The sequence below is a fragment of the Caretta caretta genome, chromosome 7 (genome assembly GCF_965140235.1).
Source record: "Caretta caretta isolate rCarCar2 chromosome 7, rCarCar1.hap1, whole genome shotgun sequence".
NCBI lineage: Eukaryota > Metazoa > Chordata > Testudines > Cheloniidae > Caretta > Caretta caretta.
Window position 1 is genome coordinate 41,812,047 of NC_134212.1, and position 18,368 is coordinate 41,830,414.

Here is an 18,368-nt window from a genome sequence, read left to right on the forward strand (position 1 = left end):
TATAAGTGACAGGTAAAAAGTCAGAGTTAGTTACCACAATAAAATATAAGCACACAGTCTAAACTCTGAGCAACCCTATTAGACTGGGGCTGGAGGTCAGCCCCCGCCACCTGCTTCTCCGAGGCCCCCAGGGACCGCTGCTCTGATGGCCCCTAGTGTGGACCCTGAAACCCTTGCTGCTCCGGGACCGCTGCTCCAGCGGCCCTCAGGGCCAGTGGTACTAGCCACTGTTTGGGCAGCCCTAGGGCTGCCCCAGCAGCGCCACTGCCCCCAGGGCTGCCCCAGCAGCAGCCGTGCGACTGACCACAGGGTCTGCCCCAGCCGCCGGCTCTGAGGCCTCCCTAGCAGCCGCCTGGACGTCTCACCCTGGGATCTGCCCCAGCAGCTGCTCGGGCGGCCCTGGGGTCAGCCATACCGGCAGCTGCAGAGGTCCCGGAAAGTCATGGAATCCATGACTTCTCTGACAGACTTGCAGCCTTAGTAATTAGTAATGGCTCCTGATTAATCTCTGGTTCCAGAGTAGCAGCTGTGTTAGTCTGTATTCGCAAAAAGAAAAGGAGTACTTGTGGCACCTTAGAGACTAACAAATTTATTTGAGCATAAGCTTTCATGGGTTACAGCCGACTTCATCAGATGCATACTTGGTCAGCTCACTTCATTGGATGCATCCGTATTCGCAAAAAGAAAAGGAGTACTTGTGGCACCTTAGAGACTAACCTTTTCTTTTTGCGAATACAGACTAACACGGCTGTTACTCTGAAACCTTTCTTTTTTTGATTAATCTCTGTGTTCTTACACTGGAGGTTAGTATCAGTTAGTGTTCACTTAAATAAAAAATTAGTTCTTCGTTAACTTCCTGTAACGTTCATATTGATTACATTTTTTGCGTCTGCATACAATGCATTTCACAAGTAGACACTACGTGTGGCAACCACTAAGGTTGTATAATACCTATTTTCTCTACTACCAATGAATCCACAATAAGTAAAAGCTCTATTGATAGACTGCGGAGTAAATTAGATTTGCTAAACTTTCATTTGTTGTTGAGAAACCAAGTGCTGTTGGAAAGGACTTTTTCCATCAGTCAAATCTATCTATCCTGTATTTATTACCATGAAATTGGGAGTCCCTTTTTAAGGTACTCCATGTTGGTCAGTTGACCTTGACTTGACTTGACTTTTTTTTACTTTGAGTTCAGGTGTGGATTTGTTATTTTCTTTTCTTTTTGTGTGTGGTGGCTGTCTATTATGTCTAAAAACTGAATTAAGAGACTATTAAAGAAACCAAGATATACTCCATGAGCTGTGAGGAGATAGAAGATATGGGGAAAAATCTCAAATATGTGTGAGATAGGAGGGATTTTGCAAAAAGCATGTGATTTTTATTTTTGTTTACCATAATTGTTTATACAGATTTTCCTGATCTAGACCTCCCAGTCACCCCAGCTTGTCCTATTTTCCTTGCACTGCTGGAAGGGAGTATCAGGTACAATCCTGTCTCATTGATATAGTCTAGTTTTAAAGTGTCATTTTCTCATCATAATTTTTAATCATTTTCATATTATTTTAACTTAGTATGCTTACCTATATCTTAAAGAATTAATAAGGCAGACAGGATTTTCAAAGGAGCTCAGTGTTGGCCTTACATTGTTTCATTTGAAGTTAATGGGAGTTTTACCATTCACTTCAATGGAGGCAGAGTTAGGTGCTTTTGAAAATTCCTCCCTGACATCTGCTTCACATGTGGGATTAAGTTTATGGCTGTTGGTTACAGTTCTTAGATGGGGAGAGTGGGAATTTGTCTTATAATCAGTTAAAGCTGAGAGAAATTTCTCTCTGGGTATTTAAAAGCTTGAATGTATTTTCCCTGCCCATGGCATGTGTCTAGATGTTGTGAGCTCCATGTAAACTGACAAGATTGCAGTCTGTAATGTGTATGCACCCAGAGTTGAAGGTATCAAAATATTTTATTCTAATTCATCTAAATTATTGTAGAAGGAAGGATATAACTTATATAAATAAATAAATGAATAAAAATCTTAGTTGCCTAAATAAGACTCAATCAGAAAATAACGAACTTACATAAAGTGATGTGAGTCCTTTGAGATCATTTTCCTTGACCTCTTTAATTTTGTTGTTTTGAAGGTCTATCATGCGAGTATCAGATGGAATATTGTTTGGTATTGAAGTCAAACCTATTTAGTGTTAATGATAAACAAAAATATATATAAATGCCTACTATGTTGATATACAGAAAACCATTAACTGCTAAGCAGGATAACACAATGACAATGTAAATGTGTGGTTTTTAGTTCTGCTTTGAATACATAAGTTGTTAGGTAAGTTTAGCTTATAATTTTAGCTTTCAAAAAAAGTTTCATATTTATACAAAGCTCAACATCAGCCCACAATTCCCATGAATTGTTTTCAGTATTCCATTGAAACAGTTTCTTTTTAAAAGTATAAAATTCATCTGTCGTTTTCCCAAAAGATTGTATCTTCCTCTTAAAGTGTAGGCACCAGAAAGTGAAACTGAGTAGGAATTGACTGTATAAAATAAAAAGTTAAACTGCTTAGTCTACTTTTTGTACTTTAAGAAGCTTGGATATTGAAAATAAATAATAATACTTAAACACGTTTCTAATTCATAGATCTCAAAGTGTTTTAGAAAAACAGATAAGCATTTTTTCTCCATTTCACAGATGGGTAAACTGTGACACAGAGAGATCATACTGAGTTAGAATAGAGCTCAGCTCTCTTGACTCCCATGATGGTACTCTTCTATACAGGACATTTTAAAATAACGAGATTTATCTTCACTTGCACTTTCAGTAAAAAATAGTTTGTTAGGATTACTCAAAATAAAATGTACATATCCTCTTTGCTTGTTAAACTAAATGGTTATGATTAGAAAAGTTACAATAAAGTGGCTTCATGGGATTCAATAATTCAGTGGATTCATATTATGTATGATCAGTTTACAAGTCAAAATATGATTTTTAAAAAACTATTTGTAATGTAATCTCTACCTTTGATCTGAAATTCAAATGTAGTCCTTATTTCTCTTTGCTAACTATTGATTTATAAGGCAGAATTGAATCTGGTGTGTTCTTCCAGAGTACTTTGTGTTCTTCAGAATTAAGAGCAGTAAAAGCTACTATTTGTCAGTAAAGTAAGTAGATATGACTTTAAATACAGAGTGGAAGTTTCGTTGAGGAGAAGTAAAGTGGGGTGTGGAGGGATTTTTCATTGGTCTTCTGCATTGCAATGAATTTCACCTTGGATGTTTAACACATTTTAAAATCAGATCAGTCCCACTTCTTGTATTTGGCAACCTGAGTTCAGGGTTTAGTTTTGTTTTTTGCTGCTCCAGTTAATGATCTTATTGTCTTCAGCTTTGGTTGCTGGCTGTCATGAATAGACGAATTCTGAGGATTTCTAACTGTGCCTTTTTAAACTTGAGTTTGAATCCCCAAAATAATGTAAATTAATTTGAGCAATATACACTTCTTCATTAAACATAAAATGTAAGTTTAGAACAACAGCATGCAATAGGAAATACAATCTTATCCTCTGTAAAAGGCTCACTGTCAGACCTGGTTTGGCCTCCATCCCATTGCACATATATTATATGAGACAGAGGCTGCTGCCTGCAGCTGTGGACCCTCTGTTCCTCTCTCCCCACTTCCTCCCATCCAGGAACTGGAGAAAGGCCTATCAGGGAAGGATGGGAAACTAAGCAGGAACTGACAGGAGATTCCAGATAGGAGAGAATTCAGACCATGGCCTCAGGAAGGCAGTGGGGAAGAAGAGGGTATAGCACTCCTAAGGTAGAGTCCAGACAGCAGTACTTGTTCTGGGGGAGGAAGGTGTACTTAATATGGAAAGGGCTGAAATAAAGGTGGTGGTATCCCACAAGAACTCTCCCTAGTACCTGGGTTCAAGATGGCCTGTGTTTAATGGCATGTGCCATAATTGACAAATGTATAATTATTTTAAATATAAAATCTGTTTTATGGATTCTTTTCTAAGTGTTTGAATTTAATAAAACAGTTTTGCAACCTGTAACAGGGCACCCAATTACAATTACCCTGTTACAGATTGCAAAAGTTGTTTATTTTATTCAGATAATGAGGAAAACATCCATAAAAACAGGTTTTACCCTTTTTAAAAAAAATCTTTCAATAATGAGTTGACATAAACTAAAACATACGTGTCACACATTGTAAGGGCTTGTGTTGCAAATGAGCAGGTTTGAAGGTTAAGAGCTTTGCTCATTGGTAGAAAATATGCTGATACAGGGCTACAGTACAAAAGGAAGTATTTCTTCACACAACGCACAGTCAGCCTGTGGAACTCTTTGCCAGATGATGTTGTGAAGGCCAAGACTATAACAGGGATCAGAAAAGAACTAGATAAAGTCATGGAGGATAGCTCCACCTTTGGCTATCATCCAGGATGGACAGGGGTGCAAAGCCATGCTTTGAGTGTCCCTAGCCTCTGTTTGCCAGAAGCTGGGAATGGACGACAGGGGATGGCTCACTCTATGATTGCCTGTTCTGTTCATTCCCTCTGAAACACCTGGCATTGGCCACTGTCACAAGACAGGATACTGGGCTAGATGGACCACTGGTCTGACCCAGTATGGCCGTTCGTACATTCTTATGTACTGGAATATAGCTCTTAGATCTACCAATACTGTTCTTTATGGTTGTTGAACATTTAATTTAGTTTATTCTTTACTTTTGTAGTTAAAAGAGTGGTAGATTCTATTTGTTATTTAAGTGGCATGTTCTGCTCTATATCCTGTACAGAAGTCCTGAGGTTTTGATAACTCTTAGGAAGAAATTGCTGTGCTGTTTTTATTTTGAGCATAAGGATCTTTATTAGTTATATGGTATTTTATTTTTTGTATTACTCTTTGGTCACTAAATATATTAATAGTGGGTTGATTAGAAAATCAGTACAGTGTTAGTCTTATTTTACTATAAATTTTTAGAGTGTTTCCTGTTAAACGAACTCTTCAGTTAAAAAAATATAAACTTAAAGAGAAATGACAAGCACATTTATGATTGTTAAGCATGGTTATATTTCTTAGAAGAATAGACCTTCAAAGGGTATAGGCATGGGTCTCTTATCCTTGGCAAGATTTTGTACTATAATATAAAGATGGATATTATGTAAGCTAAGATCTTAAAACAACAAAAACTTCAGTAAAGAAAGGTGAGTGTGTGTGTTGGTTTGTTTTGTTTTTGTGTACGCGCGCGCACTGGTTTGTGAGGGCTGGATTAGGCCAGGCAGGCCCAATCAGCCATTAAGCAGCAAATGAGTGAGATGTAGGTTGGGTGGAGAGCCTTGATTAGAGGGAAGCTCACCTGAGCATGGGTGGACTTGGGCTAGTATGAACCCAGGCAGCTGGCAGTAGCAAAGGCTGCTGAGTGGAAGGCAGTTGTCACCCTCTGTTCAGTAGAAAGGGAAGTAGAGAACGCAGGGAAAGAGTAGGATCCAGGGCGCCTGACCCTGAGGGAAGGGCATACCCTGAAGTGAGCAGGATCTAGAAGGAATGCAAAGCAGGAAGCAGCCCAGGGAGTAAACACCAAGATTAGGGACTGAACAGATCTTGGCTGCATGTTGCAGGGTCCCTGGGCTGGGAACCTGGATTAGAAGGCGGGCCCAGGTTTCCCTTCCAGACACTGAGGGAGTGGCACTATGGCACAGTGAAAGGGAAGACTGCCTGAGACTGCTAGTGAGAAGGGACTTTGATAGGAAACCATATAATGACCTGGCTGGAGGGCCAAGTCATAAAGAGGAGGTTGCAGTTTCTGGAATGAGAGAGGCACCACAGAGAGGGAAAGAGACGGAGTGATGGAGAGTGATCACTGGAAGAGGTGTCAGCCTGGCAGAGCTAATCCCCAGAAGCGCCAGGAGGCAGGGCTGTCCCGCAGTGAGTAGAGCACCCTGTGACAACCTCATTAATATTTCTGAATTCTGATGATGTGTGGAATACTAAAATATATTTCTTTCGCTCTGATTTAAATATTTGTGTGAATTCAGTTCTAGGATAGAACATTAACAGTTTTTATAAAAACTAAGCATGTGTCTGCTCCTATTTTAGGTCCCATTTCAGCAAGGTATTCTGCTCAACTATAAGCATATGAGTACTCCCATCGAAGTCAAAGGATTATTCATGCTCTTAAGATTGTTCATGTGCATAGTTACCTTTCTGAACTGGGACCTAAAAGAATGGGAATTTTGCCATTTGACTGTAATGGAAGCAGAAAAAAAAGATGTTGCCTTCATTATAAACTGTTCTAGAAGTAAAAAGGTTTCTTCCATACCTTGTGGAAGTAATATCATTCTTAAAAGAATTTTTGATGAAATTCATGTATATAACTATTTTTTAATAATGTAAGAGCATATTCTCTAGACAGAGTATCGATGTTAGAGAGAGAATATGATCAGGAAATTTACACAAGTTTCTGATTCTGGAATTTAAAAAAAATCTTGCTTTCACCAAGGCTGAGGGGAATTGTGAAGAGAGAAAGAGAGAGTGCACAGATCAGAGAGGAAGGCTGATAGGGAGGACTTGGGTGCACGGTAGATGACAGCAACATGAAGAGGGAGAGGAGAGCCAGATACAGTGCAGTTCATGAAGAGAAGGAGTGGGAAAAGGGAGGAGGAAGCACACCCAGTCTGATCCATCAAGGGGAGCTTGAGAGGACAGGCCTCTTTGATAGAGCCAAGCTGTAGAGGCATGATCATATGAAGGGATCCAGGATTCTGTGAGAGCCAAGAACTGGAAGGAGCGAGATATGAAGAGGTTGTGGATGGCAGTAATCTTTTCAGGGATTGAATGGACATTCCAGAGAAAGCAAGAAAAAGGGAGAAAGAAGGAGGATGGGCTTGGGGTTAAGAATTGTGGCATGAGAAGAGCAGATATGGTGGCAGAGATGGGTGTAGGAGGAGGAAAGGGTGAGAATGGAGGGAGGCCCATAGGCAAATGTCACCAGAGGTGAGGAGAGGTATCTAGATGTGGGAGGATTTGTGTTGGCAGGAGGAGTGGGCAGATCAGGATGGAAAGTGGAAGAGTAGGCAGAGCTGGCGGGAATGATAGAGGGGTGAGGATAACAAGGGAGAGGAAAATGAACCAGTGGAGGGAATGGGGAGGGGAAATTTAAAAAAAAAAACCTTTTTCTTTAAGAATACCCAATTTTGTTATAAACTCCAGTTAAAACAACCTATTGGCATCCTTGAATTATATAAAGCCTACCGACAAAGACTTACACAGATAGAGACTATAGTCATTAATTATAGAGATCGTGATCCTTATGTACTATATTATATCTATGAATCTTAGTGTTGTTCACATATTTTCCTTTGGTGAAAATGTCATCATTATGGTTATGCTATTCAGTCTTAACCTAGACAAATAACTGATATTCTTTCCATGCTCTTGCATTATAATTTTCTTGCGGTTGATTTGTGGCTTTTGTCTCTTGTCATCCTTTTCTGTTGTCATGTGATCTGCCACTCTGCAAATCAACATAAGAACATAAGAACGGCCATACTGGGTTAGACCAAAGGTCCATCAAGCCCACTATGCTGTCCTCTGACGGTGGCCAATGGCAGGTGCCCCAAAGGGAATGAACAGACAGATTATCATCAAGTGGTCCATGCCCTGTCACCCAATCCCAGCTTCTGGCAAACAGATGCTAGGGACACCATTCCTGCCCATCCTGGCTAATAGCCATTGGTGGGCCTATCTTCCATGAATCTATCTAGCTCCCTTTTGAACTCCATTATAGTATTGGCCTTCACAACATCCTCTGGCAAGGAGTTCCAGAGGTTGACAGTGCATTGCGTGAAAAAAATACTTTCTTGTGTTTGTTTTAAATCTGGTACCTATTAATTTCATTTGGTGGCCCCTTGTTCTTGTATTATGAGAAGGAGTAAATAACACTTCCTTATTTACTTTCTTTATATCACTCATGATTTTATAGACGTCTATCATATCCCCCCTTAGTCGCCTCTTTTCCAAGCTGAAAAGTCCCAGTTTTATTAATCTCTCCTCATATGGAAGCTGTTCCATACCCCTAATCATGTTTGTTGCCCTTTTCTGAACCTTTTCCAATTCCAGTATATCTCTTTTGAGATGGGGCAACCACATCTGCACGCAGTATTCAAGGTGTGGGCATATCATGGATTTATATAGAGGCAATATGATATTTTTCTGTATTATTATCTGTCCCTTTCTTGGTGATTCCCAACATTCTGTTTGCTTTTTTGACTGCTGCTGCACATTGAGTGGATGATTTCAGAGAACTATCCACAGTGACTCCAAGATCTCTTCTTGAGTGGTAACAGCTAATTTAGATCCCATCATTTTATATGTATAGTTAGGATTATATTTTCCAATGTGCATTATTTTGCATTTATCACCATTAAATTTCATCTGCCATTTTGTTGCCCAGTCACTCAGTTTTGTGAGATCCTTTTGTAGCTCTTCGCAGTCTGCCTGGGACTTAACCATCTTGAGTAGTTGTGTATCATCTGCAAATTTTGTTACGTCACTGTTTACCCCTTTTTCCAGATCATTTATAAATATGTTAAATAGGACTGGGCCCACTACAGATCCTTGGGGGACACCACTATTTACTCTCTCCGTTCTGAAAACTGACCATTTATTCCTACCCTTTATTTCCTATATATTAACCAGTTACCGATCCATGAGAAAACCTTCCCTCTTATCCCATGACTGCTTATTTTGCTTAAGAGCTTTTGGTGAGGGACCTTTCTGAAAATCTAAATACACTATATCCCTGGATCTCCTTTGTCTGCATGCTTGTTGACCCCCTCAAATTCTAGTAGATACTTTTTTAGATATAAACTTTTATGGGAGAAGGGAGTAGGGACTTCTCTAATACAAATACAAGACATTGCACATTTGATACAGGTCATAGTCTGTCCTCATATACTTTGGTACAATTTCCATTGAAATAAAGGGAATATGTGAAGGCAGAATGTGTCTCTCTGAAAATTTTAGTTCTTATGTTTTGTAGGCATTATTCTCTCATCTTTGGATCGAAATAATCTTGTTAACAGATGGGAAAGGAAATATTTGTCTAAATAAAATAGCATTTTACTATTAAGGAAGTGAGTTTTATGTAGTCTAAATTGCTTACCAACTTCAACTACATTGATACAAGTCAACCCTCACACAAGGAGGTTGCACTGATTTTAATTACATCAGTTTCTAAACTGGTATTGAACAAATCGGTATAAGTTGTGTGTGTGTAGACAAGGCCTCAGAGAGAGAACTTCATAGATGATATCCTTTGGAAATCTGACTGAAACAATCTAGTAGTAAAAACATTAGTCTCCTTGAAAACTAATACTACTTTATCCCTCAAAACACGATTTGTTTCATAAATTCATAATTCATGGAAATGCAGAATTCACCTCTTTAAAAAATTTCCAAAGAATAATTCCCATGATAGACAAACATGCAGATTTATTCTTACCAAGGTCAGAGCAGTGGACAACTCTCATATAACACTGACATCCAAAGGGACATACTGGAAATATATCAAAAGGAACTTGTTGCAGAATTGGTCTTCTAGTTGGAAATAGAGAGTTATCATCATCATTTTCATCTTCCATATCTTGCAGCATCATATGCTTTAATGTAAAGTGTGAAGGGCCAATGAAATGTTTAGCAGAGCACAAACCCAAGAAGAGAAGCAACACATATTCTTTCATGTCTTCTCACGGAGAATAACTAATCTTGGGGGGAAAAGAACAAAATATAGCCAAAGTTAGAAAATGTAGAACTACAAATAACTTCTTCATACTTCTAGTTTAATTCATCTCTTGTAACACTCTTTGGCCAGAGCCAAAAATGATTCTTACAAAGAATAAGAATGAAGTTGCTGAATAGTTGATGCTGATGCAACAGTTAAGGAGTTTATTGAGCTCAATTAAAAGGTCTCTTGATAATGCCCTGAAATAGGTTTTGAGCGTGGTACAGTGAGCTCTAGACTTATGAGACATGTTGTATGTGAGTTTTGTAGCAAAACTTGTTACAAGTTTTTAGGATATGATCCCAGTTTATTAATCCTCTGATGTCTGTTAGCATTAAATTGCAGTATGTTTTAAACAGACTTATTGTTCCTATTGCATCTAGGGGGATGGGAAATAGTTATATGAGATATAAAATGCATCCATCAGAACATTCTCTGGTCATGTCCTCAAATTTGAGGAGGAAAAAAATCTACAGTTGTAAGTTCTCAAACCCAGAATCAACTTGCCTCTTGTCTTAGGTATTCAGATCTAAAGATTCCTGGTAAAAGCCCTGCACTTATTACTATTATTGCAATGGCATATAGGGAAAGAGTTGATCTTTTATGTGACAAAGATCCAAATGGTATAGGTCTGTATTGTTTAAAATCAGAGACTTAAATTGTACCTGTAAATTAACTGTAAGCCAATGCCCATCCCTGGGAACAGAAGTAATATTTTTATTTGTGTTACAGGAGCACCTGTAGGCCCAAACCCCAAGATTAGGGCACGATTGTTCTTGGAGTACTACATGGACAGAGTCATAGACAGTCTGCCCTGAAAAGCTTACAATCTAAATAGATGAGACTTACGGTTGTAACTTATGGCTGATCCCAGTCCCATGTAGTAATCCAGTGCAGAGGTCTCAAAGATGTTAATCAATTGGGCTATATCCACATCAGAGGAATAGTCTAGCATATGTAGATTAAAAAGTATTTTTTACACTACTAATGCTATTTAGGAATCCAGAAACACTCCCAAATTTCAGACCATCTCAACAAATTACATATATCTTACTGCAAAAGCAGAGACAGATGTTAGTTCATGATGCCTGTTAATAATATGTAATAAATAATTTCTGGGTTTACCTTGTGCCAGATTGATCTCATCCACTCCCCTTGACTAATCCTTGGGAAAGCAGGGAGCCTGCACCATTCAGGCCTGAGCCTTGAATCTTCTGTGAATTAATGCCGAGGCAATTCACATCTCTTGACAATTTCCCCCAGTGCATTGCACACCATATAAATTGAACACATGGGGTGATCAAATAGAACCCTGTGAAATTGCCACTAAGGCTGATGAGCAATTGCTCAGCAATATCTTTTCATGATTCTATTTACGGTAACATTGCAACTACTGAATTATCCCAGTTAGAGTCTGTAAGCAAGTGAACAAAACATTGTGGCCAATAGTATCAGACTGAAGACTGCTCTAAAAGAATCTGCCTGGATGCCTATCCTCTCTCCGAGACTGGAAGAAAGTAATCAACCATTGAAGCAAGTGCAGTCTCAGTTCCATGCCCAGTGGAAAATCATATTGACATGGGTCAGAGAAATTGGAGAGTTCCAGATTGTTTCTCTACAGCCTTCTTAATAACCTGCCCATCAAGGTTGTCACTGTCTACATGAGTTCCTGAGCATGGCTAAACTGCTTGCCCAAGGAGAGCTAATACCTTTTCCCAAAGAAAACGTTAATAAACAGTCAAAGTAGTTCCAAAACCTCTTATCAGAGTTAATTAATAACATGGAAAATGGTTCCATCTGCTAGATATGTGGCTGAAACTCCTTCAGCACATTAGAAATCTTGCAAGCAAAACTGGCAAAAATTAGACACTATGTTAGGAATATAGGAGTTGTCAGTTAGGAATATAGAAATTGCTTCTCACAGTAGACATTACCAGATGCTTCATATTAGACAATTATGGAATATGGGATAAATTTGATTTGTCCCTTCCTAACATGGATCAGCTACCATGGATGTAGCCAATGTTGTTAGAATCCAATCAGTTATGTTCGTATAGTCACAGTGAATAAGAAGCAAAAGTTCTTTGAAATAGAAGCTGTCTGGTTTAATCAGTCACTGAGAATTTTTTAGCAGTTCAAGACTTTCTAGATGCTACAGTGGAGATGAAGAAAGTGCTTTTCTCTTGTACCTTAGCCATGGCGTAGGATTTCAAAAACTCTCTCTGCTGTAATCAGTCAGACTCAGAGTATAATATTCACCACTGGCTCCCTGACTTCATCCTTACATGCTTGCTCTCTCTCTCTCTCTCTAAACCCCGCACCACCACCCCAGTGATCTGTGAAGATAGTATACATAAGTAGTGGAATTCAGGGGACAAAAGACCATCATATTTAGTCACTAGACTGTTAATAGAGTGGTCCTCAGCTATGTGATAAGTCTTTCATGGAAAATTCAAACCTAACTGGGTCCACCAACCTGATTAGGTGGATCTATGAAAGAGGTACTCCAGTCCAGGAGCAAAGATAGCTTTGACTTGAAACTGAAGAAGGCAGCATGGTTTAGTTGTTTAGAACACAGAACTGAGATTCAGAAGGCCTGATTTTTGCTCTAATTGTCCACTTACTAGGATATTTAGACTTAATTTGAGGAGCTGAGTGTATCCTACGGTAGTCTATGTAGAATCCAAGAGACACTGCTGTAAACTTTGTAATGCATATCCTGTTTATAAGATAATCTTTTTTTGGGATGTAATAGAATTCTTTTGGGAAATGTTGGATGGATGTAGATCCTTGTTTAATTGCTTAATTAAATGTTTAATTGTCTGTTTATGTGTTGCTTTGGCCTATGTTAAATTCCAGTTTTGTGTTTTTGTTGTTTTACATTGTTGCTTTTAATTTACTTATATGAGACCAATGCTTTTTGTGTGTCAGGATCATTGTTCTTAATATTATTGAAACTGTGTGTAAGTATTACATTCATTATACTGGAAGTAACTTCAGAAATCCCAGGGAATATAAAAATTATTATGCTATAATGTAGGGAGGGTATCAGGAGTACCCATTCTTATTCTCTGTCTCAAATGGATGTATAAGTGACAGAAATGTCAGTGGGAAGTAGCACGTGTGTAGCAATTGGCAAATATATTCCATTTGAAATTTCAAATGTTTTTGTGGCGTGAAACACAGTGAAGAGGTATTGAACATTTTCTGCAAAAACACTGTGATTCTTTAGCTCAGTTCTAACTTCTTTACTAATTTTTGTGTCTGCTTAAACCCCAGTAGATTAATATAAATGCTCCAAATGTTTTAATTCATCTATTTTATGAAATATTTAAATAGGTAACTTTGTAATAAAGTATGTGAAATGGGTTACTGTTGTCAAGATAATGTATACCCTCAGCAGTTCTCACACTTAATAATTGACCAGAACACTGAGGGGGAGATTGTGCCCAGATACAGCAGGAGTGGGAAAGGGTACAAGAAGCGTTTCTTCTACTTGCATCATCTGCATAGAGTCCCTATGCTTCCCTGACTTCAGAGAGTGCTCCTTCGCAGCACTTCCAGGAGGACAAGCCACCCCAAATGTATGGGTGGTGAAGTAGAGGGGGCTGTGTGCTCCAGCATCAGGCAGGAAGCTGGTGGGGTGCAGAAGGCATGCCCAGCACTTAGACGCACTGCAATCGTAGTGTTTTCCTTGCACACCCTGAAGCTCTAGAACAGTGGTCCCCAACGTGGTACCCGTTGCTATTCACACAGAAAGGTTGGGGACCACTGCTCTAGAAAATATTGTGCCTCTACAGACTCCCCTTAGGACACAGTTGAGCCTCTATGATTTGGAATTCTAAAGGCTGTCTGTTTTATCCCAAACCTCAGATTGCCAGATAACATACAGAAGAGATTAACTCTTTTTTTTTATGCATTTGTTAGTGTGGTACAGTTCTTGGTATTTCTAGAATATTACATAAAGTTTATGATAAACTCTTAATGTTATTTTAATGTGACTAACGCCATTCAGATGTAATAAAACTTGGATTAGAAATTCCGGTGTAACAGTACAGAAACTTCATAATATTAAAATAGTAAATGTGGATTACAAGAGAAAATACAATAAATCAGTTTGTGGACAGAAAGATGATTTGAAGGCCCTGGTAAGTATGCATATGTTCAAAGAAAAATATTGAAATTACTCTATGGCTAGATTCCAGCAGCAGAAAACTGTAACGTGATCATTGTTTTCTTAAGCCATGACACTGAAGGAGTTAACAGCAGAGTAATCAAGACTTAGTCCTTTTTAGAGCCATGTTTAGAAAGAGCTGCTGTTAAGGTAGTTTGATGAAGGGAGGCAAGTTTCCTAGAGCATTGTTTCTGAAAAGGAAATGTTTAAATGAGCCAGGAATAAAACATTGGTTTTGCTTGAAGACAGGCAGGGAAAATCCTTGTGTTCATTAGTATCACAAATCATTGCTCTGTGCAGAGCTTTTGTCCAAAGAAAGGCAAGATAGTAGCTCTTTTGACCACTATATTTAAAAATAGTTTGGCTTCTGTTAGTCATTGTTCCTTCCCAAAAATAAATGGTTTTATATTTTAACTCTTTGTGTTTCTTTGGACTAATGCTTAAGAAAAATAAAATTAAACAACTTTCTGAATAAGAACATATAAGAAACTAAGATATATTCTGGAAAATACAGCATTATGTTAAAGATACACAGTGCAACTATGAGAAATGCAGACTTAAATAAAATAGCTGAGATAGTGGTTTTTATTTTATTGACTTTGAATAGGGACTACTTTACTTATAACTTGAAAATTAGATGAACATTAATCTATGAGCATTTATGCTATTTTCACTTATTTAAACATCTATCCTGTTCACTATTTTATTTTTGTTTTAAAATCTTTTTTCTGTTATACTTGATAAAATAAATTTTTCATTAAAATGACTTTTAGTAGTATATTAATTATAAGTAATGATTATAGAACAGGGCTGTGCATAGGTTAAAATAACAAGGAAAGATTTATCATATTTTGCTTTAGATGTTTACGTGACAATATAAATCACTTCTTTTCTTTTTATGAGGTTGATTACTGTTTGCTAATCCAGCTAGAGCACTGTTGCTTTTACTCTTTGATTCTAAAATTTCAGTAAACTTGAAAATATTTGAACTACAAAGTATACTATGAAAAATATTTTTACTTTATAAATCATTTAGTACTGCAAAGCACTTATTTACCTAACAGTGTTATCTTCATATAAATATGTTGCTTAATTCTGTACTGCTGTTTAAATGTGAATAGATGCAAAAATGTAACATACCTGGTAAATGTGGCAGTCCTTCCAAAAGCAGTGATAATCCACCGAAGAGGTTTATTTCAATTGTTTAAATTGTAAGTATTAACAAACTTGTTTTGAGTGCTGTGAAATTGAGAGTGGGCATTCCAAGGAAAAATTCAACTTGAAAAGTTCCTGATCTGCCTGGCACCCTGGATGATACTTGAGTAAACTGCTTCTACAGATTAGCCCATTTTAGTACTGAAGAAAGACATTAAGAAGACTTGTTACTACTCATGTGGTTTTCATCACTGCTTGTATTACAGCCAAAACTTCTAGCTTAACTCTAGACATCTAGTTAGAAGACTTGGTAAAACCTGAAATATAATAATGGATGGCACCTGGCCATTGGAAGTACAGTGAAGTCCATTCAAATCCATTTCTGATATGAGAACAATTTTTTAAAAATAATTTTTCAGTGCATCATTCCTTATAGAGTGTGGCATTTACCAAAATGTGAACACACATCCATTCAAAGAATAAATAGTGATGATGATCAGCAAGTTATCAAACCTATTCAAAGACTAAAGCTGTAAAATTAATACACTGCTTATCCTTTTATGTAGTTGTATATAGATAAGACATCTTACTTATAGTAAATACCTAGCAACAGACCAAGTGTACAACAGACTTTCTGATTTAAAACCCTACATTATATTATTAAATACAAGGAACAAAGTGTATGCTTTGTTTAAAACAGTAATTTTTTTTTTTAGCAAGTTTCAAGGATGATGGTCATTAATGAGAACATTGGAATAAATACCTATTGCGGGAACTTGCTTATGTTAACATAACTCCAGTCTTTAGCTGCAATATGTTATAATCATGATTGGAGCTATAAGTTTAAGCTAGGTCCGTGGAAAAATAGAAATCATTTACATTATTCATACTACAGTATCCATACCAATATAGTTAGAAGCAGGGTTATATGCTCCTTACCTTTAACAGATTGTCTATTTAAAGTGATATGGCACTAACATGAGTTACCTATACTGCTGTTTGCATCGTCAATGTAATTAATGGTTTATGTCCCTCGATTTAGGACAAATTCAGGATTTTCATTTATCCAGTTTTATAGATATATTACTTTGTCATTACTAATGTAAATGGCTCTTTTTATGTTACAATTCTGATAATCTTGCAAGAGGGGGAAAAAAAGATTAAAAATTCTAGTTCCTTTCCATCCTGATAAAATGTTTGGATGGCAAGGAATTATAAGTTCATGTTGATGACATGTTGATAAGGTTACAGATTTGTTTCAGTAGCACTAGTTATTTTGTCTACTGTACTTTTAAGGGGGAAAAGAAGCAGAGATGCTACACTAACATTTCCAAACTGAAGTTACTATACTAAAGAAAATAAGGCTCGTGTTGCTCACTGCATTGTTCTTTTTTGTATGTTCCAGGTTGATTAGAGTAGATGAGTAATACACCCTTTATGGATCAGTGTTTCCCAAATAGTGAAATTACCTTTCATTAACAATCAAATTCCCACACCAAAAGTTCAATGATACTCCTTTTAATATTTCAGATATGTAGTTCTAGATTTCAAAATCCTATCAGCATTAGAACAAACTTCCTAAGAAAATATGTTGTCTGTATATAGAATGAGTTTGTGTGCATCCATTTACTTGAACAAATTTGGATAAAATTGCTGTAATGAAGTCTGTCTTGGCCCTTTAATAGTAAAAGGGAACATTGTTGAGGTAGTAGTTTGGATAGGAGGAAAATAATTGCATCTTTTTTTTTTTCCTTTAATAGTGGAGGTTTGGGTAGGGTGATTCTAGCTGAAATAGTTTCAAAATTATGAAGAGACTTAAATTCTAAAATAAAATATTTTATAATCACCTTTGCAGTCAGTTGACTTCCAAATTCTGAACCTCAGAGTCTCTATTTTTTTATGCAATAGTTGATGACATCACAAAAAAAGTAGTTCAGGGAATCCTAATATGGCCAACTAGGCTTTGGGAACTTAATCAAGTTCTTTCAAAAATTCACAAAATCTTTTACAATTTACCATAAAACTGCATCAAAATCTAGTCCATATTTTTAATTACAAGTGAGATTGTCCGACCGTCAGACTGTTGCTTGGCTTGTTCTTAAGCAATTAACTTAATTTCACTTAATGACATAGCAGGCTATTCAAATAAAATTGGTATATTCTTTAAAACAAATGCTACTTTTAAGAACAGACTAACTTCTGATTGGATAAAGCACAAATCAAGACCAGTATATAATGCAATTAGAAGACCACTTTCTAGTGGTGAGAAATTACATAACTGCAGCTATGGTATAGAAACTTCGATGGACACATTTATTTGTTGTGTAACAAAATCAGCGCCGTAGAATGTGGCCATGATGAATATTTTTTCCTTTGAGAGTGACTATATTTGGTTACTGGGTACGTATCATTAGGAATATGTTGTCATATGTCCTTAAAACCTTCCAGTATGTTTGAATTTTGTCTTTTTTCCAAAGCTTGTGTGCAAGTCTTAGTGAAAGGCAAAATAAGTTTTCATTAATGTCCACTGTTTTTAAAGGTGGTTACATTAATCATTTTCATGTAAACTCTGACTGTACATATTCTCTCTTGGAGACAAACCATAACATTTTAATAACATGACATATTTCTCTTTTACTGAGAACCCAGTACATTTGAATGCAGTCATATGTTTTGGTTTTAGTTAAGTTCTGGGCTTTCTCAAGTTCGTCCATGCTATTTGCACTACTTGAATATGGAAAGTTTATTCTTCCACTTCTGTGGTTCATCTTGATTCTTCACTCTCTCTCTGTGTAGATGTAGTAATTATGCTTGTTTAATTTTATGTACACAACAAACATAAATTTATTGCATCAACACTTTATGTATGTGTTAATGCACTCAAACTTTTTTCTGAAAAGTTGTTTTAGCATCTGACTTATAAACTAAAATATTTGAAACCAAAAATAAACGTGTTCTCACTTTACAGCCTGAAGCCTTTCATCTCTACCTTTAATTATCAACATGTTGAAACCAAATAGGGTATGACTAGTATCTGAAAATATGTCTGTGTATTGTGTTAGAGCATGTACATAAGAGCTGTAAACTCAAGTGTACAGTAACATGTGCCCACATGATTTTCAGACATACTGTTAACAACCAAAACAAAAATATTTTCTTCTTTAATTTTTAAGTGTTAATGAAAAGGGATAGTATTGCAGAGTGTGGTCCACTGGTTAGAGATGGACATAGGAGTCCAGA

The 18,368-nt window shown here is 37.0% G+C and overlaps 2 protein-coding genes across 3 annotated transcripts in view; one reads left to right on the forward strand and one right to left on the reverse strand.

Annotated features, from left to right (window-relative positions):
• ASPN (asporin) overlaps positions 1-15,372 on the reverse strand; it is a 36,804-nt gene extending 21,432 nt beyond the window's left edge. Inside the window, exons 1-3 of the mRNA XM_048858365.2 lie at positions 15,114-15,372; positions 9,521-9,782; positions 2,082-2,194 (exon numbers count right to left, since the gene is read on the reverse strand). Of these exons, the coding sequence (XP_048714322.1) occupies positions 2,082-2,194; positions 9,521-9,758 (351 nt within the window). The 5' untranslated portion in view covers positions 9,759-9,782; positions 15,114-15,372. The remainder of the gene's footprint in view (positions 1-2,081; positions 2,195-9,520; positions 9,783-15,113) is intronic.
• CENPP (centromere protein P) overlaps positions 1-18,368 on the forward strand; it is a 315,918-nt gene that overhangs the window by 156,463 nt on the left and 141,087 nt on the right. The window lies entirely within an intron of this gene.